At 50.6% G+C, this 25,271-nt stretch overlaps 3 protein-coding genes and 1 pseudogene across 3 annotated transcripts in view; 1 reads left to right on the plus strand and 3 right to left on the minus strand.

Moving 5' to 3' along the window:
• Positions 1-18,397, plus strand: part of DNAJC17 (DnaJ heat shock protein family (Hsp40) member C17) — a 38,326-nt gene extending 19,929 nt beyond the window's left edge. Inside the window, exons 2-11 of the mRNA XM_029237251.1 lie at positions 7,962-8,031; positions 8,330-8,388; positions 8,614-8,701; positions 10,428-10,519; positions 10,759-10,855; positions 11,459-11,502; positions 11,926-11,991; positions 12,527-12,607; positions 13,103-13,213; positions 18,223-18,397. Coding sequence (XP_029093084.1) covers positions 7,962-8,031; positions 8,330-8,388; positions 8,614-8,701; positions 10,428-10,519; positions 10,759-10,855; positions 11,459-11,502; positions 11,926-11,991; positions 12,527-12,607; positions 13,103-13,213; positions 18,223-18,345 — 831 coding nt within the window. The 3' untranslated portion in view covers positions 18,346-18,397. The remainder of the gene's footprint in view (positions 1-7,961; positions 8,032-8,329; positions 8,389-8,613; positions 8,702-10,427; positions 10,520-10,758; positions 10,856-11,458; positions 11,503-11,925; positions 11,992-12,526; positions 12,608-13,102; positions 13,214-18,222) is intronic.
• On the minus strand, positions 6,348-8,020 carry LOC114903992 (annotated as a pseudogene).
• On the minus strand, positions 13,220-16,417 carry CUNH15orf62 (chromosome unknown C15orf62 homolog). The gene has a single exon (XM_029237253.1). It carries the CDS (start codon positions 15,939-15,941, stop codon positions 15,414-15,416), a length of 528 nt encoding a protein of 175 aa, XP_029093086.1. The 5' UTR covers positions 15,942-16,417; the 3' UTR covers positions 13,220-15,413.
• A 185-nt stretch (positions 18,398-18,582) lies between the features above and the next one.
• GCHFR (GTP cyclohydrolase I feedback regulator) lies at positions 18,583-22,464 on the minus strand. The gene is made up of 3 exons (XM_029237254.1): positions 22,197-22,464; positions 20,339-20,433; positions 18,583-19,105 (listed from the first exon to the last, which is right to left on the minus strand). The coding sequence occupies exons 1-3, from the start codon at positions 22,230-22,232 to the stop codon at positions 18,982-18,984; spliced, it is 255 nt and encodes an 84-aa protein (XP_029093087.1). The 5' UTR covers positions 22,233-22,464; the 3' UTR covers positions 18,583-18,981.
• Between the last annotated feature and the right edge of the window lie 2,807 nt (positions 22,465-25,271).

Genomic DNA, 25,271 nt, shown 5'->3' on the forward strand with positions numbered 1-25,271 from the left:
ACAAGTGATATTATACGATATTTGTTTTTCTCTTTCTGACTTACTTCAGTATATACAACAATCTCTAGGTCCATCCACATCTCTGCAAATGGCACTATTTCATTCCTTTTATGGCTGAGTAATATTCCATTGTGTATATGTACCACATGTTCTTTAGCCGTTCCTCTGTCGATGCACATTTAGGTTGTTTGTGTGTCCTGGCTATTGTAAATAGTGCTGCAATGAACATTGGGGTGCATGCATCCTTTCGAATTATGGTTTTCTCTGGATATATGCCTAGGAGTGGGATTGCTGGGTCATATGGTAGCTCTATTTTTAGTTTTTTAAGGAGCCTCCATATTGTTCTCCATAGTGGTTGTACCAATTTACATTCTCACCAACAGTGTAGGAGGGTTCCCTTTTCTCCACACCCTCTCCAGCATTTATTGTTTGTAGATTTTTTTATGATGGCCATTTTGACCAATGTGAGGTGATACCTCATTGTAGTTTTGATTTGCATTTCTCTAATAACTAGTGATGCTGAGCATTTTTTCATGTGTTTTTTGGCTATCTGTATGTCTTCTTTGGAGAAATGTCTATTTAGGTCTTCTGCCTGTTTTTTCATTGGGCCATTTGTTTTTTTGATATTGAGCTGCATGAGCTGTTTGTGTATTTTGGAGATTAATCCCTTGTCAGTTGCTTCATTTGCAAATATTTTCTCCCATTCTGAGGGTTTTCTTTTCATTTTGTTTATTGTTTCCTTTGCTGTGCACATTTTTCTTGTTATTAACCATTTATATTCTATGAATTGTTTCTTCATGTTCTTTCTGTTTTCTTGTAGTTTGTCTTTTTCTTGCTTGTCTTTTTCTGCATGATTTCTTTGCATAGTGAAGACTGTGTTGTGTGTCATATTTCATGCACATACTTCTCTCTGTTATCATATCCCTCATCTTTTAATTTTGTCTATGATTTTTTACTTAGAGAAATTAAAATTTTTTCATTTGTAAATCCATTCATTTTGTATAAGTATGCATGTGTGTGTGCATGCGTGTGTGATTCCTTCCCTTGTTTTAATGCTTAGGAATTTCTTCCCCATCCTAAAAGCAGATTAAAAGTCCCATCATTTTCTTTCTTTACCATCATTTTCTTTCTTTAGGTTCTTTTAGTTTCTTTTTTTGTATTTAGTTTTTTTATCTATCTGGAATTATTTTGGTATATGGTTTGAGATGAAGAGCTAAAACCTTTTTTTTTTCACTCAGTGTATTGGATTTTAGTAATACTTTTTACTATACATTGAATTTTTACATTTATTACTATTTGTTTCTTGGCCATGCTTATATGTTCCATTAATCTTGCCTTTGTGCTTTACAATAAACTTTGATTAGGTCACAGAGAACTTTGAGGTTCAAGTTCTTTGGGCTTGGAGACCCCAAATGCCTCCTCAGTCATTCATCCTGGTTCATTACTTTTGAACTCAGAAGGCTCTCCACATCTCGCCCTGCTCATATGCACTGTGGGGCTTTCCCTTCTAATTGTTCTACTCTCTGTTTGATGAATTACACATACCTTATGAATCACATTAACTTTCTTGTACTTTCAGTATCATACCTGAGTTAACTTTAATCTTTTTCTCCTCTTCTCAGCCCAGTTTGCATTTCTTTGCCTACATGTATGCTCTCATTCCCTAGCATTTCTTCACCCCAAGTTTGTGTGTTAAAACTTGTTGGTATGAATTTATTCTTTTCCTGGTTTTCTTCTATTACTTTTCTTTGGTTGAATTTTTTTTTAATTAACCAAAATATTCTTTGACAAAAACATTATTTTTATTCCCATGTTTTATTGCAACCATGTCTCTCCTTTTTCATGTCTTTTTCTGTTCTCAGTACTTATTCCTCAGTAAAGGAAAACATATTTCTTCTCTAAGCTTGTCTGGGGCTTGAAGAGAAGTTGGGCTGTTCCACATCCTCTGTCTTGAATACCCTTTCTGGCCCTGCTTGGAGAACTGTTACTCACCTTTCAGATCCAGCTCAGATATTGCCTCCTCTGTGAGGCCCTCAGGGCTAAAATTAGCCATTCTTTTCTCTTTGTTTCCATTCTTAGGGCCCTCTCTTACAGGCATCTTACAACCTCAGTGTAATTCATTGTTTTCATAGCCATCTTCCTTGCTAAGCAGTGTCCTTCTTCTTCAGTGTCAGGGAAATTCCTGATTTTCCTCTGTATCCCCAGCTTCAGCTCAGCCCCTCCATATCCTAGCTGCTCCATGAGTGGACCTGGGAGGTAGGGTAGATTCAGTGCTGTACTGAAGGGCTGTAGGAGAGCTCCCCTCCTACCCTTAGACATTCCTCTCTAAAAATGAATACCAGCCTGACCTTGACTTTCTGGCCTCACCTCTCCCCCTACTCATGAGACTGGTAAATTTTTCCAATAGGTTCTTGAAACACAGAATGTTCAACCCCTTACACCTTTAAAGGGTGATTTGGAAATGGAGGCCCAGTCAGGCCTTGAGGGAATAGGGGTCCAGGATACATCAAGTTGATTGGGGCAGTTGTTTTTGGTTGTAGATGTGGGGAGTGTGGGAGGCTGGAGGGGTGGGGGTAAGATGGGGGTCCACCCAGACAGGGAGTGAGGTGACCTAGGTCCAGTTGTACTATTGCTTCACATAAAGTTTGTTGAGACAGTTAAAGACATATGTCAAAGGAACACATTCTGGAAAGAGAATTGATAAGGAAGCAAATTAATATATGTAGAGTATTTCCCATTATTATATAATTAGTTTTTTGTTTGAACAGTTTTGTTTTCCTGTTTAAGTGAAAAAAAAACCAATCTTCTGATATAGAACATATAAAATGAATTATAAAACACAAAACAAGGGCTTCCCTGGTGGCGCAGTGGTTGAGAGTCCGCCTGCCGATGCAGGGGACCATGGGTTCGTGCCCCGGTCCGGGAAGATCCCACGTGCCACGGAGCGGCTGGGCCTGTGAGCCATCATGGCTGCTGAGCCTGCGTGTCCGGAGCCTGTGTTCCGCAACGGGAGAGGCCACAACAGTGAGAGGCCTGCATACAACAACAACAACAAAAAAACACAAAACAATATTTAATATCATTCCTTTAGAATAAAAATCTGTAAAGTATTCTTTAAAAAAAGAAAAGAAAATGAAGAATGTACTACTACCCCGCACCCCCATGCTTCTTTTATTTTTCTTTCGTGCTATTCCTTCTTAGCTCCTCTCTCCCTTTTACTGTCCCTCTTAGATTTACAAAAAAGAACATGTAACTCTTTAATAAGAGCCCCATGATATAAAAGAAACCATCTCCCACAAAATCCTCCAGTATCAGTAGTGCACGCCTGCTAATCCTGGTCCTGAGGAAGCTCATTCCGAGGGCGGTGTTACAAATTGAGGCAATATACACCCTCTTCTCCCTTCCTCTTCCTCTCAACCAGTTCAGAGAAAGGGCCTGGGATCAGAGAGAGAGAGGTGGGGGTGGAGAGGCAGAAACAAGACCCCAAAGACCCCAGATCATTTGTTGGAATGATCAAGGGGGAAGGTTTAGAAGGACACCCACCATCCAGTTAACACTGGAACCTTGGAGAGAGGGCTGGGGAAATGGGGAAAGAACATTAGCTTTTTAGCTCTCTCTTTGTATATTTTTTGTATTGTTTTACTTCTTGAAAAAACAAATAAAGGACCCTTAAATATAAAGAATATACAATAAAGGCTTGGTTTAAAATAAAAAGAAATAAGGCCCTGGGCATAATGGAGAAAGGAAAAGAAAGAGTAAAAGGGAGAAAAGATGAATGATAAGGTGCCTAAAGAGTAAAGATGGGGCTTCCCTGGTGGCACAGTGGTTGAGAGTCTGCCTGCCGATGCAGGGGACCATGGGTTTGTGCCCTGGTCCGGGAAGATCCCGCATGCCGCGGAGCGGCTGGGCCCGTGAGCCATGGCCGCTGAGCCTGTGCGTCCGGAGCCTGTGCTCCGCAACGGGAGAGGCCACAACAGTGAGGCCCGCGTACCGCAAAAAAAAAAAAAAAAAAAAGAGTAAAGATGACATTCCAAGTGTGAGACTATATATAAAACTATCACCTCCCCTTCCCTTATTATTATTTCTTAATAGTGAAAAAAGCTAGATTTTGTTATTGTTGGCATTTCTTTTTAATGGTGAAGACCTCAGTTGGGGTGGGAGGTGAACATAGGCGGGCAGTTGGGAAGGTTGGGGAGCAGGGAAGCACATCTACACCCTCTCTGCTCAAAGCCTGTCCTGGGAGTGGTTCCTGCTTCCTCAGGCTCAGCCAGGAGAGCTAGATGGGCTTGGTTGCCCTGCCAGGTGAAGGTGTGTTTCTAGGCGTGGCCCAGCAGGTGGCAGCACACCCCAGAGGCCCTGGGCTAGGTGGCTCCTGGCCCTCCTTAGCTCTGGAGGTGGGAGTAGAGTTAGGCACCTGCCCGCAGGCCCTCCCCTGGGGGTGCTGGCTGCTTGCCTCCGAAGCCCCTTATTTAGCACACTTTGGATAGAAGTGTTTATTGGTTCCCTCTGGGAAGCCTGGGAAGCCAGTCTTCTTAGCTACTGGTAGAGGTTCTGGTCTAGAGGCTCCTCCTCCCAGGAGGTTTGAGCAGTAGGTAAGGTGTGCAGGCAGAACTGAGAGCAAGGCCTCAGGAAGCAGAGGGTAGCTTCTGGGATTTTGTGCTCTGCCTTCCCTTATGTGTGTGGAATATATAAAAGAGAATCTTGGTGGCTATGTTTGCTTATTTTTGCTAATTTTTACTAATATAAGAAATAAAACATTTTCTTTTTAATACAGAGAGGTGCAAAGATAAAAACTAAAAAAGGACCATAGCCTTGCCACCAGGATAACCCCTGTTATCAATAAAAAAGATAATAAGTAAGACATGTTTAAGGTTTGAAAATTTGAACTACAGAAAAGTATAAAATGAGAAGTAAATGTTTCCTTCCCCTCCACTTTCAGCTTCTTTCCAAAGGAAACCACAAGTTTATGATTGCTTTGAGGAAAGAAGAGAAAACAAGGGCTGTGCACATGCCCGAGTGTCTCTAACTATTTACATTTCTTTTATTTTCTTATTTTCAACCCCAAAATGATCATTGTATATACTAAGCCTTGTTTTTTTCATGCACCATACCTTGAAGATATTTCTTTCTTTTTCTTAAGTTGAGGTATAATTGGCACATTTTGTACAACATAATGCTTTGCTATTTGTTACCATACATTGTTATGATTTTTTTTTCTTGTTATGAGGACTTGAAGATCTTTCTAGAAAGCACATACAGACTTCAGTCTATGGTAATTTTTTTAATGGGTCTCCGTTGTTGGAGATTTTGGTTGGCTCCACTTAGGGACTAATATAAACTATGTTTTAGTGGACATCCTTGCATATTTATTTTGGCATGCTTCTACGAGTCCAAATTCCAGAGTAAGTCAAAGGGAAAGTACATTTAAAATTTTTTTTTTTTATGTTACAAGACAGCAATCTTTTATTGAAACAGTTTTGTCTAAAACTATGCATGGAGAGATTAATCTCTTGTTCATAAATTAGGATAAGTCTAACATCACTATTCCAAGCCAGTATTATTTACAAAAAAGAACCTTTGCTTTATCGCCAGGTTCACAGGACTAAATATTAAACCAACTTCAGTCTAGCTTTTAAAATCTTCCTGCCATCAAATGCCCAGCAAACCTTATTAGGGTAGGGGGCAGCCTTTTGATGGCAACATTCATCATTTACCAGGAATGCAGAACCACAACTGAGCAACAACAACAAAAGATTAAATCATTCCAAACAATTCCTATTTGCTCTCCAGAAGAACGCTTTGTCTAATTCTCCCCTTCTATACAGACAGGTGGGAGAGGAACCCCACAGAGAATCATAATGTTAATTAAATTAAACTCTTCAAAAAGTGAACAAGATCATTTAGTGTATATATGGATGAATTGCAGTCGATGACACTAGCAGATAATAAACTTAAACCCAGATTAACACACACCCCAACAGCTGACCAGCTCAAATAGTTACTTCTCATTTAATCTGGATCACCTGTGCAATTTTTTATTCTCTAGTTAAATACATTGCCAAAACCTTTCAAAGCATATAGGGGGCAGGCTTCTTAGAAATTCAAACAAATATTAAATAATAAAAATTGCTGGCTTATTACACAGTTTCTGACAGACTCCAGTATGCTGGGTGACAGAAAGTAATTCTATCTCTCTGCTAGTAAAAAGGTAAATCTTGTATGTACATAGAAAGACAATATTACAAGACTATAGTGTTACCTACCAAAACAAGAATATCTAGAGTGTAATTTTCAGTAAACACTTGGGATGAAGGGCAATCAAAATATAAGAGAAAGCAAAATCCACATAAATTAATTCTTAATTTGAGAAATCAATAAAATGTATACATAAATTGATAAATACTGTCTCCACAGGTCACGAATTCCAAGGACTAGTTAGTAGTTAGTTTCTAACTAAATTATTACAGGACATTCTGGTGTATTCTGTCTTCTTGTGATCAGTTTGTTCTGGCAAGACTCCAGCAAGCACTTGCCCTTGAAAACAGCTCAGCAGGAGAAGGCTCGGAGGCAATCACTTCATTTATTAACTAGCCACAAAATAAGTCCCAAGATTACAATAATCACTGACAGGACAAGCACCAGGATACAGATCTTCTTGCGAGATTTTTTCTGATAGTAAGCAGCTCGCTGTAACTGATCAGTGGCTCTTTCTACATGCACCTCTGAGCTTTCCACATTGGCTTCTATGCTGTCAATGAGATCACCTTGGTCATGGATCATCATTGCCAAATCTTTAAATATCTGATTGACATCCAAAATATCAGCCTCCAGCTGCTGAATTGCCGTTTCCCTCTCTTTAATAAGTTCCAAATCCTGTTCAGTGATGGCCACCTCATCCTCCTGGCTCTGCATCTGGTTCCACTCCTCATGGCTGTCACATGAGACGAGTTGCTCCTCTCTTTGCCTCTCCTCCACAGAAAGACGAGATCCAGCTCTTGCTCTGGCAATACTCTCCTTTTCCTTTTCAGATACCCTTCTCTGCACAGCCTGGAAATTGTTTAAGGCTGCAGAGAAGTCATTCATGAGACGTTCCTTCTGAAGTTTCTGCTGGCGCTGTTCTGAAGTAGATAAAGGAAGGGGCAAGGACCCTAATTCCTTCAGTAATTCATTTGTTTCCTTGGCAAGCTGATTTGTAGAGTGCTGTAACTGTTGCAGATTTTCCTGTAGCTTGCTTGAATCTTGCTTAGTTCTTAGTTGGCTCATCAAATTCTTTATCTGAGCAGCTTACAAAAACATAGATGTGTTAATAGCCTCTAAGTCTGTTAAGAAACAATAATTAAGCAAAATCTTCCAGGTGATTGCTGAGTGACTCTTCTCCTACGTAGAAACTGAACAACTTAGTCCTTAGCAGCATGTACAAGTTATTTCTCTGGCTTCGCTGATCCGCTGGATGTTGCCGCTGCACGTCTGGATGATGCTGTTGAAGTCCTGGAGCGGGGTCCCCGAGGCCCCCGGGTTCCAGTACATATCTAAGGGACCGTAGGACATGACGAGGAGCCGAGACCGACCACATTTTAAATTTTGATGGCTATATTTCCCTCCAGGGCAAAAGGTTGCCCTGGTTTACATTACATTACACCATGAGTGTGTGAGAGTGCCTGTTTCCGGGTGGCTATAGGGATATCTGCCCCCCGCCAGGAGCCCTCTGACATCCACAGTGGTAAGACTGGGTGCTCAGCGGAAGCAGGCCCAGCCCCTCTGCTGCAGGGCAGTGGTCAGCTCCCTCCACGGCCTTTGCCCCCACTGCAGGTCTCCTCTGTGGTTGTGAGGTGACGGTTTCAGTGTGGCAGCCTTTCTTTTAGCGATGGAGAGCACTCCCTGGATTTCCCTTATCACTTTAACAATGTTTTCCTTTCCGTCCTGGGGTGAGAGAGTAAATAACCAAATCTTGACTCTTCCAGATAAAGAAGGCATATAGGCAGAAGGCCCTCTCCTGCCACCCAGACAAAAATCCGGATAATCCCAGAGCAGGTGAGCCTCTCCTAGGCATGGGGAGAAGGAGGCCAACCCACCTGGGTGTGGTGTGAGTGCCGTGGGAGGCCAACGCACACAGCCTGGCTCTGGGCGCTGGGCCCCAAGGCTGCACTTCGCATGTTAGGAGCATCTGGTCGATTGCTGATGCACTCACCCTTCCTTGCTAGTCCATCATCTGCTGATGTCTGCTTTTCTAGCAGCCTGTGGCTTCTTTGAGGTGCTCTCTGGAGGGAGTACACCATCATCAAGTCTAACTTTACTTTTCTCCTCTCTCTTTTTTGATCCCTATGTTTAGCTGAACTCTTCCATCAGCTTTCTCAGGCCTTGGAGGTACTGACCGATGCTGCCGCCAGGGTAAGCTCATCCTTCTCTATCTAAATTACTCCACATTTATAGACCACTGTGTGCTTCATCCTCTATACTTGGCCATGCATCACAGTCCTTGCTGTCCTAGCCTGGAGACCCTGTCACCAGACTGCCTCCTGATGGCTCTAGGGCTAGCGGCAGGGCTGGGGAGGTGGCTGGGCTCTGTGTGTGTTCCCTGGCTGACTGCTCCTCTGTGTTCCTTTCTTCTGCCAGGCTGCATATGACAAGGTCAGGAAAGCCAAGAAGCAGGCAGCAGAGAGGACCCAGAAACTTGATGAGAGAAGGAAGAAAGTGAAGCTTGGTAGGTGACATCGTGGTGCTGGTAGCCTGCAGTTTCCCTGGACCGCTTTCCTGCAGCTCCCCCACCTTTCCTCCTGCAGCTTCAGTTCCAGCAACTCAGAGCTTGGCGGCCCCGGCTCTGGGCAGAACCTTGTTCTCAGGGGTGGCTCCTAAAGGACAGTCATAGGAATAATAACAGTGACTAGGTATGCTATTAGCTAAGCGCTGTGACAGATGTTTTAGTGCCTCCTTTAATTATTACAACTATCCAAGGAGCTGGGTGTTATGAAACCCACTTTTTATAGACAAAAGAGGCTAAGGCACCAAAAGGATAAGAACTTGCTGGAGCCAGGATTTGAACCCACACAGCATGAGTACAGTCAGCGTTCTTGTTGGCCACGCCGTCCTGGATCTTTTTCATTCGTCCCAGCTCTGCACAGAGCTTTCACTCCGTGAAATCCTCTCAGAAGAATCCAAAGAGATCCAGGCGTTTGTCTTTTAAGAAACAGCTTTATTGACATATATTTTGTATATCATATCGTCCACCCATTTCAAGTGAACAATTCAGTGATTTTTAGTAAATTTACCAAATGGTGCAACTATGACTCTAAATCAATTTTAGAACATTTTCATCACCCCCATAAGATTGGTCCAAGCATGCTTTACTCGATTTTTCTCCCCTTCCTCTTGCCTGCTTCACATCCATATATTTATTATGTACATATACCATCCCAGTACATCCATCAAAAACAAACAAACCTGAAGAGTTTAGGTAAATAAAGTGAACAGAAAACAAAGTGGTGTGTCCCAGACCTGAAAGAAGCATTTGTCACAGCAGCTGGCCTGGGACAGGGCCACAAGCAGGTTTCTCTTGGAAGGTGGGAAGGCTCCAGGACCTGGGGTGATGTCCTTGCATGGTGGCTGCCATCCCTGTAGGAGCCGTTGTAGCCGGGTCCACAGTGAGGCTTGGTAAATGTGAGTTGAGGGGGGAGGTAGAAGATTCCACTGTGAGACTTCCCTGGTGGTGCGGTGGTTAAGAATCCGTCTGCCAATGCAGGGGACACGGGTTCAATCCCTAGTGCACATGCCGTGGAGCAACAAAGCCCGTGCGTCACAACTACTGAGCCTGCGCTCTAGAGCCCGCAAGCCACAACTACTGAAGCCCACACGCCTAGAGCCCGTGCTCCGCAACATGAGAAGCCACCGCAATGAGAAGCCCGCGCACTGCAACGAAGAGTAGCCCCTGCTCGCCACAACTAGAGAAAGCCTGCGCGCAGCAATGAAGACCCAGTGCAGCCAAAAAAAAAAAGAAGATTCTGTGGGAACTCAAGCTCAGTGGTGGGAAGAGCATCAAAGCCATGGCAAGGTCACAGGTCAGGCTGTGGTGCCAAACCACAGGAACAGAGGCCAGGAGCTCCACCCACTGGCAGCCCTGACCCGTGGCCCTGGGCTGCTGACATAAGCACCCACCCACACCTTGTTCACTGTTTGGAGAACCAGCTTGGTCAGCGTGAGCTGCTTTAACTTTTCCAGACCCCAGCCACTCAGCTGGATCCTATTCTCTTCCTTGTTAGGACTTTTCTCAATGGAAATTAATTTGGGAGCACATGGGCATTGAGGGAGGGGCCAGAGTTACTGTATAGGTTCATGCTGTGTGAGACTTTGGGGAAGCAGCCAGAGCCTGGTAGGCTGGGGCCATGTAGAAACTGCTTAGACCAGACATTGGGTCATTCAACCCTTGTTCGTAGACCTGGAGGCCCGGGAGCGGCAGGCCCAGGCCCACGGCAGCGACGAGGAGGAGGAGGAGGAGAGCCGGAGCACTGGAACACTAGAGCAAGAGGTGAGCGTCCAGGCACTGCAGCCATCTGAGGGGGAGGAGGCTGGTGGAGCAAAGGGGTTGCTGTGGCTGGAGAGGGCATGCCATTTCCACTTTCTTCTGTGGGATCTGGGTGATCTGTCCCACCTGCAGGTTGCTGAGCCTAGCTTGCAGGTGGAATGTCCCAGGGACCTTTGCAAGGTGAGCCAACCTGGAACTGGATCTGCACAGAACTGTCACCCTCCCCAACTCCCACTCTGCAGATCAAACGCCTGCGAGAAGAGGGTTCCCGGCAGCTGGAGGAGCAGCAGAGGGTGATCCAGGAGCAGATACGCCAGGAACGGGAACAGAGGTTGAGAGGTGAGAGTCCGTCCCCCAAACCTGCCTCCCACTCTGAGGCAGCTCTTGATGCCCAGAGTGGCCACAGTGGCTACTCAGGGAAGTTGTTCTGGAAGCTTCCACCTGCTGGAACCCCCTGGGCACCCCACTTGGACACATGCCACCTGTCTCTTCTTACCAGTTCTCTGAGGCCTATTGGATTTTCACTCTACCTGCGATCTCCTGGCCCCATTTATCTTAGTCCCAAGCAGAGCTGGCTCTATTTTGGAGCAGATCACCAGGGCGGGGCGGGGAAGGCTCTGGGGTACTTTGTTTCAGTAGAATTGTGTGGTCTATACCTCTACCTTCTGCCCCCCGTAGGTGTTCATAGCCCTTCGTTGGCAGAGTGCTGACCATGGCCTTCAGCAGGCAGCTGGGCAGCTGTCCCAAGGTGACAGCTCCTCAGGGTTGGGGTGGGATTGCCTCTACTTGCCCTACCAGGCTCCACAGCAGGGTGGGGCAGATACTGCCCTTGGTCAGGAGTGATCTTTTCTAGGTCCTTTGGCCCTGGGCTGTGTCTCCTTTGGGAAAGAGAACCTCTGATTCCATCATATTCTACCTTGCTAATTTTCCTAAATTTTCTAGGAATGGCAGAAAATCCTGGAAGCAAAGGAACCCCCAAGCTAAAGGTGAGCTCTGCGGATCTACGGGCCACCTCACACCATCTCCTCTCAGCAGAACAGATGCTTCCATGGGCACAGGTGCTTCTGGCGGGGACGCTGGATCTCTGGGAGCCACACCACTACCCACATCCCATCCTTCCATCTTCCCACTGCCTGGGCATCAGGATGGCCTCTCAGAGCTGGCCGTGAAAGGCTGCAGGGCAGCCCTCCCTGAGGCCCTCGAAGGAGAGCATCTTACAGGGCTGGAAGCGTAGCTGTGGATGAGCAGGCCACCTGCCTGTTTTCAAGGGGAATGCATTTTGGGGGGTGCTCCTTAGATTACCAGTACTTTGAAGGGGGTTGTCTGCTCAGACTGTAAAGCTCACGTGCAGGGTCTGGTTCTGTTGAGAAGTCAGTGTTCAATGGTGACACCCACTGCTATCTTTTCAGCTCAAGTGGAAGAGCAAGTCACAAGGCGGCTATTCCAGAGATGTCCTCCTGCGGCTTTTTCAAAAGGTCTGCCCTGCTGACTTCCCCCTAACCCGTCATCTCAGGCCCCACCTCAGCCCAAACCCCAGGATCTCCAGGCCTAACCTTCCTTCCCATCTCTACCTGCCTTTTTTTTCTGTGTCATAGACCTTCTCCCTAGGCCACGGCCTTCCAGTCACTCATGTTGCCATGTGCCCCTTCCCTTGCCATCCTTAGAAGCAAAGGGCTTGGCTGCATTTGTGGGGCGAGAGGAGGCTATTGTCTGGCACCAAAGCCCCATCCTCTTCACCTCCTTCAGTTGCTGAGGCAGCTGTGCGTCTCTGCTTGTCTAAATTCCCACGTCTGCCAAGCTCTCCTTTGCTGTCCTCTGCATTCCCGAGGGGCGGGGGAACCTTTCTTTCCCATCTCTGATATCCCCTTTCTGGTTGAACCTAGCAATGAGAGGTTATACCCCGGCTAAAAATGGCCTAGTGGCCTCTGGGTGGCTCAGGCTTGTCTCTGGTGTGAGCTGGGCCATCCTGAAGGCTGAGCCACGCTTACTGGGACCCCCTTATCCTCACAGTACGGAGAGGTGCTCAACCTGGTACTGTCCAGTAAGAAGGCAGGCACCGCCGTGGTGGAGTTTGCAACCATCAAGGCTGCGGTGAGTGCTATGTGGGGCTTTGGGGGCTACCGACAGCCCTGCCTTTCCAGGGGAGGAATCCAGTTCTGTAGGCCCTCTGAGCTTAGGTGTCCACACTCCCCAGGGATCTCTGGGCCAGCTCAGAGCCAAGATTTCCCAGAGCCCCTCCAGCTCCCAGGAGTAGAGGCACAGCGAGTGAAGGGATGGACAGGAGAATATTCCGGGGATGGCTTCATTTCCTGCTGCCTGGCTCCACACCCTCCACCTTCCCCTGGAAGCCAGCACGCCTCCAGGTTGGAGCCCTCGCACTGCCTTCTCCCCTTCCCCCACTCCCCAGTCAGAAAGCTCACGTGGCGCACAAGGAAGGTCAGAGCTTCAGCACACCATTGTATGAAGTTTGCTGTGCTTTGCTTGGAGGATGAGAGCGCTGGTTCTGGTTCTTTCTGTGGGGGTAGCGAGAGCTACTTTGTAGCCGACTGGAGTGATGGGACCAGGACCGGATGCTGTATTTGACAGGAGCTGGCTGTCCAGAATGAAGTGGGCCTAGTCGATAACCCTCTGAAGATTTCCTGGTTGGAGGGACGGCCCCAGAGCACAATGGGCCCTAACCACCCAGGACTGTCCCAGGTAAGGAGCCAGGCCTCACACAGCTGGGCCTGCTCAGGCTTCGGGGCACCTCTTCCTGTTTGGGCTCTTCTCAGGGCCCTTTCCTCGCATATCCCAGTCATCAGGAATATGGAGAGATTGGCAGGTCCGCCAATCCAAGCAGGAGGACTGTGATTCCTTGCTGATCCCCTTTCCTCTCTGAGTGCCAGCGGGGCCCACCCTATGCAGACCTCTTAGACCTTATTTTCCATGTTCTGGTCCCCTTTGGGGTCTCTCATCATCACCCAAAGGCATTGTCCTGGCCTGCGGGTCGCTTGGTTGCAGTGTGAAGCATTTGGCGCTGAGATGACCTGGTGCTTCAGGGAAGGGGCCGGTGATGAGGGTGGCTGCTTCCTTCCCCAGCTTCCTTCCAGGTGTGTCCATGGCTGTCCCAGATGGGGACCTAATGTCAAGAGGCAATATCTCCTCTTTAGAAATAACACTGGCTACCCTGCCGACACTGAAGTGCTGCCTGGTGCCCGACTTGTGGTAAAGCATGCACTTGAGCTGACACACGCCCAACACCGGCTCTTAGTCCTCGCGGCTCCACGAAGGCTTCTGTTCCGCTCCACGGGTCAGCAAGGGCTCCACTCCCATTGCCTCAGGCACCCCGCCACCACGCCCCTCACCTGGCCGTGAGGATGGGGAGCTCTCTAGAGTGTGTCCCAGACCCTGGACAGAGGAGGCAAAGGACCTGGTCTGAGCTTGACTTGGGATCCTTCTTTAGAGACTGTTTCCCCACGGTTAAGGCCCAGCATTTCAGAGCCCCAGACGGCACTCCATAGGCTGTGTTACAAAGAGCTCTCTTTATCACCATCCCACGGGGGCTTTCAGTTCAGCACAGCCACACAAGAGGAGGGAAGGGGGAGGCCACAGGTTTGGGTTGTGGAGGTGCTGTGTGTCCAGGCTTCCCTTCCCCCTCTGCCACACCTGGAAAGGCCTGGGGTGTCAGAAGCTCATGCGGCCAACTGGGCTCTGCTCCAAGTCTTCTGGCCAGGCCTCAGGGTGGGGTCGTAGCCCCGTTGTCAGAGGTTTTGAGCAAAGCAAAGTTCCTCAGTCCTGGTGAGAATTCTGGAGACCAGCTTGCCTCTTCATTGTAACAGCTCTGAGCTTCGTGTCTGTCCCTGATCCAGTCCTCCCTCCCATATTCTCATGGGCGCAGGAAGGAGGGAAACCTGCCACTGTTTTTTGTTGGATTTCCCAAGGGTCTCGTCACTAATAATTCTGGGAATTCCCCACAGCCCCCTTTCGCAAGCTGTCTGTGCCTGGCATTCCCCAGAGCCTCCCTCCTTGGGCACCAGGGAGTGCTTGTGCTCCGGGCAGCTGTACTGGCACTTTGAGTCTCTCATGCCCCCTTTTCTGCTAGTGATTTGTTTGGCGTTTTTCCAGAGTTACACTGTGTATCTCTACCTGCCTCACTCTTCCTACTCTGTCAGCCCCTCCCTTCCCTTGCAGGCCCCATATGCTTCCCCCTTCCCCCCACCAGGCCCCAGGCCATGGTCTAGGCCTGTGCTGCCCAGTAGAACTTTCTCCAGTGATGTTAACGTTCACTCTGCGTTGTCCAGTGTGGTAGCCGTTAGTCATATGTGGCTGTCGAGCACCTGAAACGTGGCTAGTGTGACTGAGGGCTGAATTTTTAATTGTATTTAATTTCAGTTAAACAGCCACGTGCAGCTAGTGGCTACCATACTGTACAAGGTCACGCCTGTTTCATCCCTCTCCCCTTAGGTCTCCCACTTTCCTCTCCAGCCTGGATTGGACCACTTTTGCCCAGACCTGTCCTGTAACCTCGTTCTGTTGACAGTGGCTTCAGAGGGAGCTGGCGCAGGGCACCCATCTGTCGTGCCCAGTCTGCACGTCCTCCGCTCCTGGACTCACCCCTTGTGCCTCCCTCCCTCTCTGCTGGCCTCTGCCTGGTCCCTGTGGTTGCAGGTGTGGCCTTCCTTTCCCAGCCTAGCTAGCTGCCTTCAGGGCTCCTGCCAGCAGGTGTCCCCCTCACATTTCCAGCTTGCCTCTGTACCTCTGTCCCTCCACTCTGGGGTGACTCAGAGAACTGTTCAGGACCCAGAGGGAAGGCAGGGACCTGGATTCCTATCCCTACCTTAATCCACGACTGTCCCCTCCTTCTCTGGGTCCCCAGACTTCTGGCTCTTTCACCCACCTCTGGCCACCCTCCCCCCATTCAGAAGCTGGGCTCACTGGGAAATTGCTCCCTCAGCATCTGTAGAACTTCCTCAAGAAGTGAAATCCCTAGGTCAACTTTGAAGGAGAAGAAGGGATCGCTGAGGTCTGGAGCAGGTGTCCTCTGGAAGGGGGGCGTGTCCGAAAGGTCCTCGTCAGAGTATTGGTAGAGGGCGTCCGCCACGGAGAGCGCGGAGGGCAGGGTGGCAGAGTAGGTTGCAGTGTAGGTGGACGGGGACTCCAGGATGTTGGGGCAGCTGGAGCTTTCTCGGTAGAGGCGCGGGGGTTTGGGCGGGGCCAGCAGGGTGGCCCGGGGCTGCTCGTCCCCCCACAGTGGCAGGCGCCGGCCATCTGGCCTCCCTCGCAGCTCCCGGACGACCTCCCGGTTGCTGTACTCCTCGTGGTCCCCTCCAGCCGTGCTGGCCTGGCTGAGCACGCTGCCCTGTCGCCGCAGTCTCCGCGGCCGCCGCAGGCTCAGCCGCTTGAAGAAGGAGGCGCTGCGGAAGGAGCCTTTCCGCCAGATCTCCATGGGGCCCCAGGGAGCCAGCAGACAAGCCTGGTACCTCAGAAGCCCGGTTCAAGGGCAGCTGGGGGCCATCTGGTCCCGCTGGAGCAGTGAACGGCGAGAATCAGGGAGGCAGCCTTCGCTGGCAGAAGCAGAGGCCTCCGGGTTTCTGCTCAGCAGGGACCTGCGTACGCGAGTCCAGGAGAGCCGAAAAAGCTGAGCGTTCCTGGCGACGGGAGTTTCCCAGAGGGACAGGAGTGGCCTGGTTACTTGATAGGGCAGTGGAAAAACCCCAGGAGGAAGAAACAGCACTCCACTCCGTGGAGCCGGAGCGAGGGCAGCTGCTGCGCGACCCGGGGTGGCTCCTGGCCCTGCGGGGGCTGGCCTCTCCGCCGCTGGCTCCCAGACTGATTAGTGGCTTGGCTGTTTGTGCCAGTGTGTGGCGGTGGAGACGTGTTGTTTTCGGCTGACTCAGTCAGATGGGAGGCTGGTCTCGTGCTCTGAGGTAATTGCAGCTTCCGCAGGCAGGGATTGGGGCAGCGGCAACGCCCCAGGGCACCGGGGAGCCTAACATTCCTCTGGGGACCGTCTGGGGCAGCCCTGCCTTGTGTGTCACCACGCTGCCACCTCTTCCTCCACAGCCCAACGCCCTGCGCCCTTGCGGGCAGGCCTGGCCCCCCAGCCCCCGTGGGTGTGGGGTGAGGAGCTCCGGGAGGTGGGAGCTAATTGAAAGGCAGGCGTGTGGAACGACTGCTGGGGAAGGAAGAGGCCTGCCGCTGGTGTGAGTGACTGGCCCTCATTAGCAGAGCCTGCAGGGATGGGGGGAAGGAAGGAGGCAGAGGGTGTGTTAACGGGGCCCTGTGCCTATAAAGGGCTGGCTCCTCCCAGGGCCAGGCTCGGGGCGTGCTGAGGGTGACTTCAAGTTTTCTCAGCAGAGCAGCATTACCTTGGGCGGGGGGAGAATTGCCCTCCCCTTGGCCTGACAGCAAGCCTGGCTGCTCCCATTTCCTCAGCCTTCCTGGATTTTCCCAGATAGCCTCAGGGCAGGAAAGGACATTTGAGAGCCAGTGTCCTGCCTTCCTGTGGGGCTGCCTGGGCCTCATTTGGGGTCCTGCCTCTGGGGAAGGGGCTGGGTCAAGGCTAGGAGGTGGGCCTGGCTGGGAGGGCAATTCTCCTAGGAACTGCGGAGGCCTGGGAGGAGGCGTGGGGCTGTCGGGAAGGGCAGGGGGATCTGGGCTGGGTAACACTTCCTGGTTCTGTACACCCCTGACTCCAAACCAGTTGGCCAGGGCCTGGCATCTTAACCCCAGCCACTCCCTTCTAATTCCCCGGGTCACTGACCACCAAACTTTTTTCCTGGCCTGTTCCACGAAGGCGCATCAGCTTGGGGTACTGCGAAGCAGGCCTCAGCAGCTCTACTGTGCAGCCCCCCTGGCCTGGCTCCCTTCTGTGCCAGCTCTGGTGGGCTTCATACTTCTTCATGCAGCTTCAGCTGCACAGAGGGAGGAAATGATTTAAGTGCCACTGCAGACCTTATCAGGGCATGGCGTTGGCGGCTCAGGGCTCTCCTGTAGAGCTGCCTCTCCACCCCACAGCCTTGGCCCACTGAGGTGGTCATTTATTATTTTGATTATGAAAATATTGCACCGTTCAGTCCCCCTCACTGTGCGGGCAGGATCATAAAAGAAAAAGCCACGGGCCCTGCCCTCCAGGAGCCCTAGTGTGTATTTTTAGGAGGCAAGCTGGCCTCATGCTTGCTTCTCTCTCCTAGGGTGGGGCTGAGTGAGGCTGTGTGTAGGGTAGGGCTCCCTGTGCATCCTCAGCAGGAGCCAGACCACAGGGAGGGTGGGCAGCTGGGAGGGGTCGATGCTCTCACCTCCACCTGGCAGAGTGGAGTGTGTTTCTGTGCCCCTGACAACCCCCCTTCACTGGTAACTTGTGAGAAGCAGAAGCCATGGGGTGGAGGAAATGAAGGGATGAGGGCCTGGCTAGAGCATGAGGAAGTGATTCACCTGATTCACCTGAGCATGAGGAAGGGCCTGGGAAAGGGGAGGTGGGGCGGGGTGATAGCTGCTTGAGATGGGCTGAAGGGGAGCCAGCTGAGAAGCTGGCCTGGGGCCAAAGGCCTGCTTGCTCTGAAGGAACATGGGTGAGTTGGGATTGCAGGATGTTCCAGGGTCCTTCCCTTCCTGGGCATCCTCCCTCCTCGACTCTTGGCGGCGGCTCTGCCTAGGCCCTGTCCTCCGAGTCTGGAATCCGTGGGGCTGTGCCCTGACGCCTCCGTGTCCTCCCTCTGTCCCCCCAGGGTTCCGTGCGGTCTGAGAGGGACTATGAGAGCCTCGTCATGATGCGTATGCGCCAGGCAGCTGAGAGGCAGCAGCTGATCGCCCAGATGCAGCAGGAGGACCAGGCTGGGCAGCCCACGTAGCCTCCTGCCTCCAGCCCTCCCATCCCACAGCCCTTTTCTTAAACGTCACCAATAAACTTTTTTTTTTTTTTTTTTTTTAAGAGTCTACCTCTATTGCATACATAGGTGTAGGGTGTGGGCCTGCCCAAGCATGACCCTGGTTTCTGGGTTCTGCCTCGGAGGGCTCCACCCAGGCCTGGCTCTCCCTCCCAGGGAGGCGCTCCACACGGTGAGAGTCAGTGGCCAGCAGAGCAGAGGAGCAGCCACTCATCACAGCCCTTTACTGGCTTGGACTAGCTACGCAGGACCCACACGCCCAGTCCTGGAGCCATGCTCCGCGGGGGCACCCAGATCCCTGCCAGGGGCAGCCTGGCTCTTGCCAGCTCCTCAGCCTGCCACAGAACACGGCCTCCTCCAGGGCCCGTGCCAGGCCTGAAGCTGGAGGGGCAGCTGGGGGCACCAGGGCCAGGGGCCCTGCCCCCCCACTGGCTGAGGCAGGTTTCGGAGAAGGCCGTTCATTGCCCAGTGGTGCTGGGCCGAGGAAAATGACGACTTGGGAAGAATGGGCAGGGCGGTGAGTGAGGCAGGGTCCTGGGGTCGGGGCCCATGGCAACCACTCCAGAGAAGGGGTGACTGCAGCTCCTCAGCGTGGGAGGGTCACTCCTTGTGCAGGCACCACACCAACGTCTGGCCCACCCCTGTCATGCTCAGCACACGGAAGCCTCTGCGCTCCAGCTTGTCAAGGACTATTCGAGGAGGGTCATTGACGTAGTACTCACAACTGCGAAGAGAAGGAGGGTGGCGTGAGGGAGTACACAGCACAGCCCTGCGTACCAAGCTAGTATCTGCTGCAGACTAGGCCTGGTCAGGAGTACTCCTAACAGGGACTGACGTTTGCTGGGTGACTTCTGGGTGCCAGGCTGAGTACACATTCCCTGCCCCTCATCTACTAAGCTCTTTGCATCATCTCATTTATTCCTCCCAACAACCTAAGGAAGGTACTGTTATTGTTCCCATTTTATAAGTGAGAAAAGAGAGGAGTAAAGCAGCTTTCCCGATGTCATCCAGAGAGTAGAACCGGCATGAGTCTGACAACAGCTCCATGTGCCCTGGGCCACTGCCCATTCAGCAGGAGCGGCCTGCTCTCCCTGGGACCCTCCCCCAGGCCTCTGCCCTCTTGCTGCCTGGCTGTCCTGTAGTGGTGGAGCAATAAGTTTGGCCCCCAAGAGCTCCTGGCTCTGAGTGCCACTGTCTAGGATGGAGAATGCCTGGTTTCCCTTCTTTCAGGGTTAAATGATTCTGAAGGGCCATCAAGTAGATAAAGGGCTGAAGCCCCAGGCTGGGCATCTGAGAGACAAAAGCCTTATGGCAAAGGGATGGCGTTGGCTTCTGCCCTCCAACCCTGACCAGGGGGCTACAGCCAGCTCGCCTCCTCTTTCCCTTCTTCTAACTGGGGTGCACTCTGGTGACCCTTCTCAGGAGTTTGAGCCTGTGTAGCCAGAGTTCTCCCTGCCTACGGCAGGAAGGGGTGAAGGGCAGAAAAGGAAGCATGAATCACTGTTTAGACTTGGGGCTGGTGTGAAGGATGCCAAGGGAAGTGGCTAAGTCCCCAGGCAGCAGCTGAACTGGAAGCAGGACCCAGGCTCCCTTCTCCCTGTTTCTAGGGCTGAGCTTTGTTACTTAGCCATCTCTTCAAGACAGAAGCCTTTCTCTGTGCTTGTCTTTGCCTTGATGGGATCCAGTTTAGAGATGAAAGGGCAGGGCAAGGAGCAGTCCACTTGCAGAGTCCTATACTCAGGGAACCAGACTCTGTCCTGGGACTTTGTCCAGGGGCTCCCTTGTGAAGGGAGGGCCAGTGGGAAAGCTCTCAGAGAAAGTCTACAGAGGACAGATCCCCAGGATGCAGGCAGAGGGGTCCTGAGGCTAGGCAGTGGCATTGTCCTGTTGTGTAAAAGGAACAGAGACAAGTCTAGGGGCTGGCAAGGAGAAGATCCTTAGGAATGCTACTACTTACAAATTGTTTCCCAGGACGCTTCTTTTTGAGGCCCCCAGATGCCGCATCAGCTCTGGATCGGAGTGCTCATCGCCCACCATGGTGGGGCCCACCTCCTGCAAGGTAAGTCACAGCGGCTGCTTGGCTGGCTGCCAGGCAGAGGTGAGCTGTCTCGCCTCTCCTTCCTCCCCCGCCTGCTGGCTCTGAGCCCGCTTCAGTTAAAGACTGGAGGGAGAGGAAAGGAATCTTGGGCGCTAAACACAAGCTGGGAAGGGGTGGAGTCCATCAGTGATCAGGCTGAGCCATGCGGGGCCTCCCTGCACCCTCTAGGCCGGGCTGGGCAATGCCCAACTACTGGCACCTTCACGCCAGGCACCACCACCTATATCTGTGTGTCAGAATAAGCTGGAGAACAGAGAAATGAGAACATGTCCACACAAAAACTTGCGCACGAATGTTCACAGTAGCGTTATTCATAATAACCAGAAAGTGGAAACAACCTAAATGTTTGTCAACTGATCAGAGGATAAATAAAATGTGGTATAGCCATTCAATGGAATTTTATTTGACAATAAAAAGGAACAAGTATTGATGTCTGCTACAATATGGATGAACCTTGAAAACATCACGTAAGTGAAAGAGGCCAAAGACCACATATTACAACGAAAAGTAGACGGGTGGTTACCTAGGGCTGAGGGGCCCGGGGGAAATGAGTGACTGCTAGGGACAGGGTATGGGTACAGGGTTTCTTTGTAAGGTGATAGAAATGTTCTAAAATTGCCTATGGTGATGGATGCACAACTCTGAGCAAGCTAAAAAACAAAAACCCCATCACCATTGAATTGTACACTTTGGTGAATTCTGTCGTGATATGTATAATATATCAATGAAACTTATTTTTTTAAGTTGCTTGAGGAGCACTGAATTCCCAAGCCCCAGGCTTCCAGAGTGCTTCTGGAGGTCTGGGAAGGGGTCCAGGAGTCTACATTTTAACAACTGCACAGCTGACTGGTTCTTAAACCACTGCCCTGTGGCACTGCCGAGACCTCTCCTGCCCAGTGGTGAGCCCATCTGTTATTTCCTGCATCCCAAGGGAGCTGTGTACCCTCTGATGGATCACCCAAGCACTGGGGAGTGGGAAGGGGCAGAGGAGCATCCTGCTACCCAGGTTGGGGACCCGGTCATATTATTCTGAAGCCAAATGGGGACTCATAGAGCAACCAGCACCTTCTTTTTGCAGAGGAAACTGCGCCCAGGGAAAGGGGCGTGGTTTCTGACTGTTGAATGGTGTTCTCCCATCTCTAACCCCATGGGCTGTCTCGGGTTTTTTCTTCTCTTCCTTTTCTAAGGTCTCAGGAGAGCTCTTCCTGGAAGTGCCTAAGGGTGTAGCTAGTGGGCCACTCGGCACAGGGGTCTTGGCGTCTTAGCACATCCTTTAACAAACCTCTCTCCCTCAGGTTAGTCCACTCCCACTCCCCACTCCCTGGCAGAGTGGCTCTGTGTGGGGCAGTGGGTGCTGCACATGTGAGACCAGGACTTCCTGGGTCCCTCCCAAAGGCTCCTGACCTCCCGCAGGCAGGTAGGACCGGAGCCACAGGCGCCCGGAGCTCGCTGGGTGGTGGGGACGCACTCACCTGGCCCCCTTCGCGGCGCTGGAGTCGCCGGGCTGCCAGAGCTCTCTGAGTCCCTGGATCCAGGTTAAGTCCAAGACCCAGCCTCCCTCCCGGCCGCCCAGGGGGGCGTGTTCCGGGCGGCTTCCGGGTCCGGCCACGCGCGGGCGTCGCCCGGGAGGGAGGCGCCGAGATGCGGTCTGCAGCGCCGCCCCCACCCCTGACCCGGGCCGAACGCCAACTCCCAGGGCTGGCCAGCGGGTACTCACCATGCGGATCTGGGTGCTGATGAGCAGGTAGGGCATGGTGCGCGCGTCCCGGTCAGGATCTCTCCCTAGACTTTGGGCCCGGCGCAGACGCCAGCCCCTCGGGCTCCGGGACTGCGACCGGCCACCTGGAGTCCAGTTACTCCTGCTCTGGCCTCCGGCTGCGCCAATCCAGCAGCTCCTGGCCCGTTACCGCCTCGGCCGGCCAATCAGGAGCTGGCGCCCGTGACACGCCCCGGAGCTCGGCGATTCGAGACCCGCCCCCAGCGGTAGGGCAGCGCCCTGAGACCCTTGGTTTCCGCCGACGCTTCCGCGGGTCGTTCGGAGGCGAGGCGGGATCTGTGTTGGGCGCGGGCGAGGGCGGGGTGTCGCTCCCCCAGCCCCGGACCGGAGGCCGGGGTGGCCCGCCGGGCTCTGCCGGCTGCGGCGGGCCGTGGCGCCCTGCGCGCGTGTTGACTTTGCGCCCTGTTACTGCAACACCTTCGGTAACAGATTCCAAAGTCCTCCTGGTCCCCGCCCCCTCCCCTGTGAAGCAGAGCAGGGTGCAAACGGCTACCCCACTGAGGCCTCCCAAGCTCCTGCCCACCCCACCCGCGGAAGGCCTCTATAATGTTTAGCGGATCCCCACTTCCCGGCCCCGAGACACGTTCTCCAGAGATTCCTTCAGCGCGCGGGAGACAGGCAGGAGACCCCTCGGGTGCACTGCGCTTTCCCGCCTTCCCGACCGTAATTCCTAGTACAGCGGCGGAACCGTGCATTTCTGTGGCCTTGTAGGTAAATCTGTAAAGGAACTGAGCGCTTGGCTGAGTGCCAGGCCTGGAGACTTAAACCAACGGAATCTGGCCGTCGGTTCAGAGAGTTTCCGGCGAAGCTGGAGAGACTCAGCGCACGTGTAAGAGCTCACAAGGCAACACCTGGGGGCAAAAGAAACTTCTGCGCACCAGCCACCAAAGAGAGTGCAGCGAGTTCACCTCCACGCGTCCACGCCTTCATCTGAATGTATCAAAGTCTGACAACTGAACATTCTTTATCTGCCTTGTTGTGATTGGTTCTTTAAAAAGAAAGCAAGACAGTGGGATGAATTGGGAGACTGGGATTGACATACATACATTAATATGTATAAAATAGATAACTAACAAGAACGTGCTATTTAGCACAGGGAACTTCAATGTACAGTAGAAACTAACACAACATTGTAAAACAACTATACCCCAATAAAAAAATAAAATACTTGGAGCAAAAAAATAAATGAAAAAGATAAAGAAAGCAAAAGAAAGCCAGCTTGTAACCTTCCCTCCCAGGCTCTTGAAAAATCTTCACTTCACTGAAGGGTATGCTCTGTGCCTCCAGCACTTTGACCCATGTGGAGAAAGGTATAAGGGAAATAGGAAGTTGTAATCCTAAAGGATCCTTACTGGTCCAATTTATTTTTCTGTACTCTCTATCCCTATCCTCAACCTCCAGGACTAACAGTTTAGCTAGAGAGATAAGACATGTTCAAGATTAACAAAGGATTTGTTAAACTGACAAACGATTAATGCCCAGGACATATGAAGAACTCTTACAAATTAGGGAGAAAAAGATAAATCAATAGAAGAAACATGGGCAAATGACTCAAATAGGCACTTTTCAAAAGAGAGAGTGGAGATGGCCAATAAACTTATAACATGATGTTCAATATCATTAGAAATCCCAGAAATGCATATTAAACCAGTGAGATACTGCTTTACAGATTTGCAAAAAATAAAAATGTGTAAGCATCGTGTATTGGTGAAGATGTCTAACAATTGAAACATTACTGTTGGGATTGCAGATTGTTATGACTGATACGATCACCTTGGAAAACAATTCGGCATCGTCTAGTAAAGCTTAAGACATGCATCACTGTGACCCACCAAACCTCTCCTAGATAAACCTAGGAGAACTCACTGACCGCATCAGGATACACATACAAGAATATTAAAAAAAAGAATATTCATAATAGCACTGTTTGTAACAAGCAAAAAACTGGAAACAGACTTTATGGCCAACAAAAGTGGAGTTTTTGGTTGATTCATACAATGGAAACTATAGCAACGAAAATGCTGAATGAAAAAGCAAATCTTGGAAAAATACAGAATAATTCTATTTACCTAAAGCTCACAAACATGCAAAATTAAACAGTATATGGTTCAGAGATAAAGACATGTGTGGTCAGATTTAAAAGAAAAGGAAATGATAAATGTAATATTCAGGGGAGTGGTTACCTCTGAGAAAAGGGAAAGGGATGGAGTGGAGACAGACATGCAGGGTTTTGGGTTTTTTTTGATTGGAGTATAATTGCTTTACAATGTTGTGTTAGTTTCTGCTGCACAGTGAAGTGAATCAGCCATATGCATACACACATCCCCTTCCTCTTGGACCTCCCTCCCCCCACATCCCACCCAAGTAGACCATCACAGAGCACCGAGCTGAGCTGCCTCTGCTATACAGCAGGTTCCCACTAGCTAGCTATTTTACACATGGTAGTGTATTTGTGTCAAACCTAATCTTCCAATTCATCCCACCCTCCCCTTCCCCACCCGCCGTGTCCACACGTCCGTTCTCTACGTCTGCCTTTCTATTCCTGCTCTGTAAATAGGTGCGTCTGTACCATTTTTCTAGATTCCACATATATGCGTTAATATATATTTGTTTTTCTCTTTCTGACTTACTTCACTCTGTATGACAGACTCTAGGTCCATCCACATCTCTACAAATGACTCAATTTCATTTCTTTCTATGCCTGAGTAGTATTCCATTATATATATGTACCACATCTTTTTTATCCATTCATCTGTCAATGGACACTTACGTTGCTTCCATGTCCTGGCTATTGTAAATAGAGCTCCAGTGAACATTGGGGTGCATGTGTCTTTTTGAATTATGGTTTTCTCAGGGTATATGCCCAGTAGTGGGATTGCTGGGTCATATGGTAGTTCTATTTTTAGTTTTTTAAGGAACCTCCATACTGTTCTCCACAGCGGCTGTAACAATTTATATTCCTACCATCAGTGTAAGAGGGTTCCCTTTTCTCCACACCCTCTCCAGCATTTATTG

Source organism: Monodon monoceros, unplaced genomic scaffold (genome assembly GCF_005190385.1).
Source record: "Monodon monoceros isolate NGI ecotype Baffin Bay Population unplaced genomic scaffold, NGI_Narwhal_1 Super_Scaffold_21, whole genome shotgun sequence".
NCBI lineage: Eukaryota > Metazoa > Chordata > Mammalia > Artiodactyla > Monodontidae > Monodon > Monodon monoceros.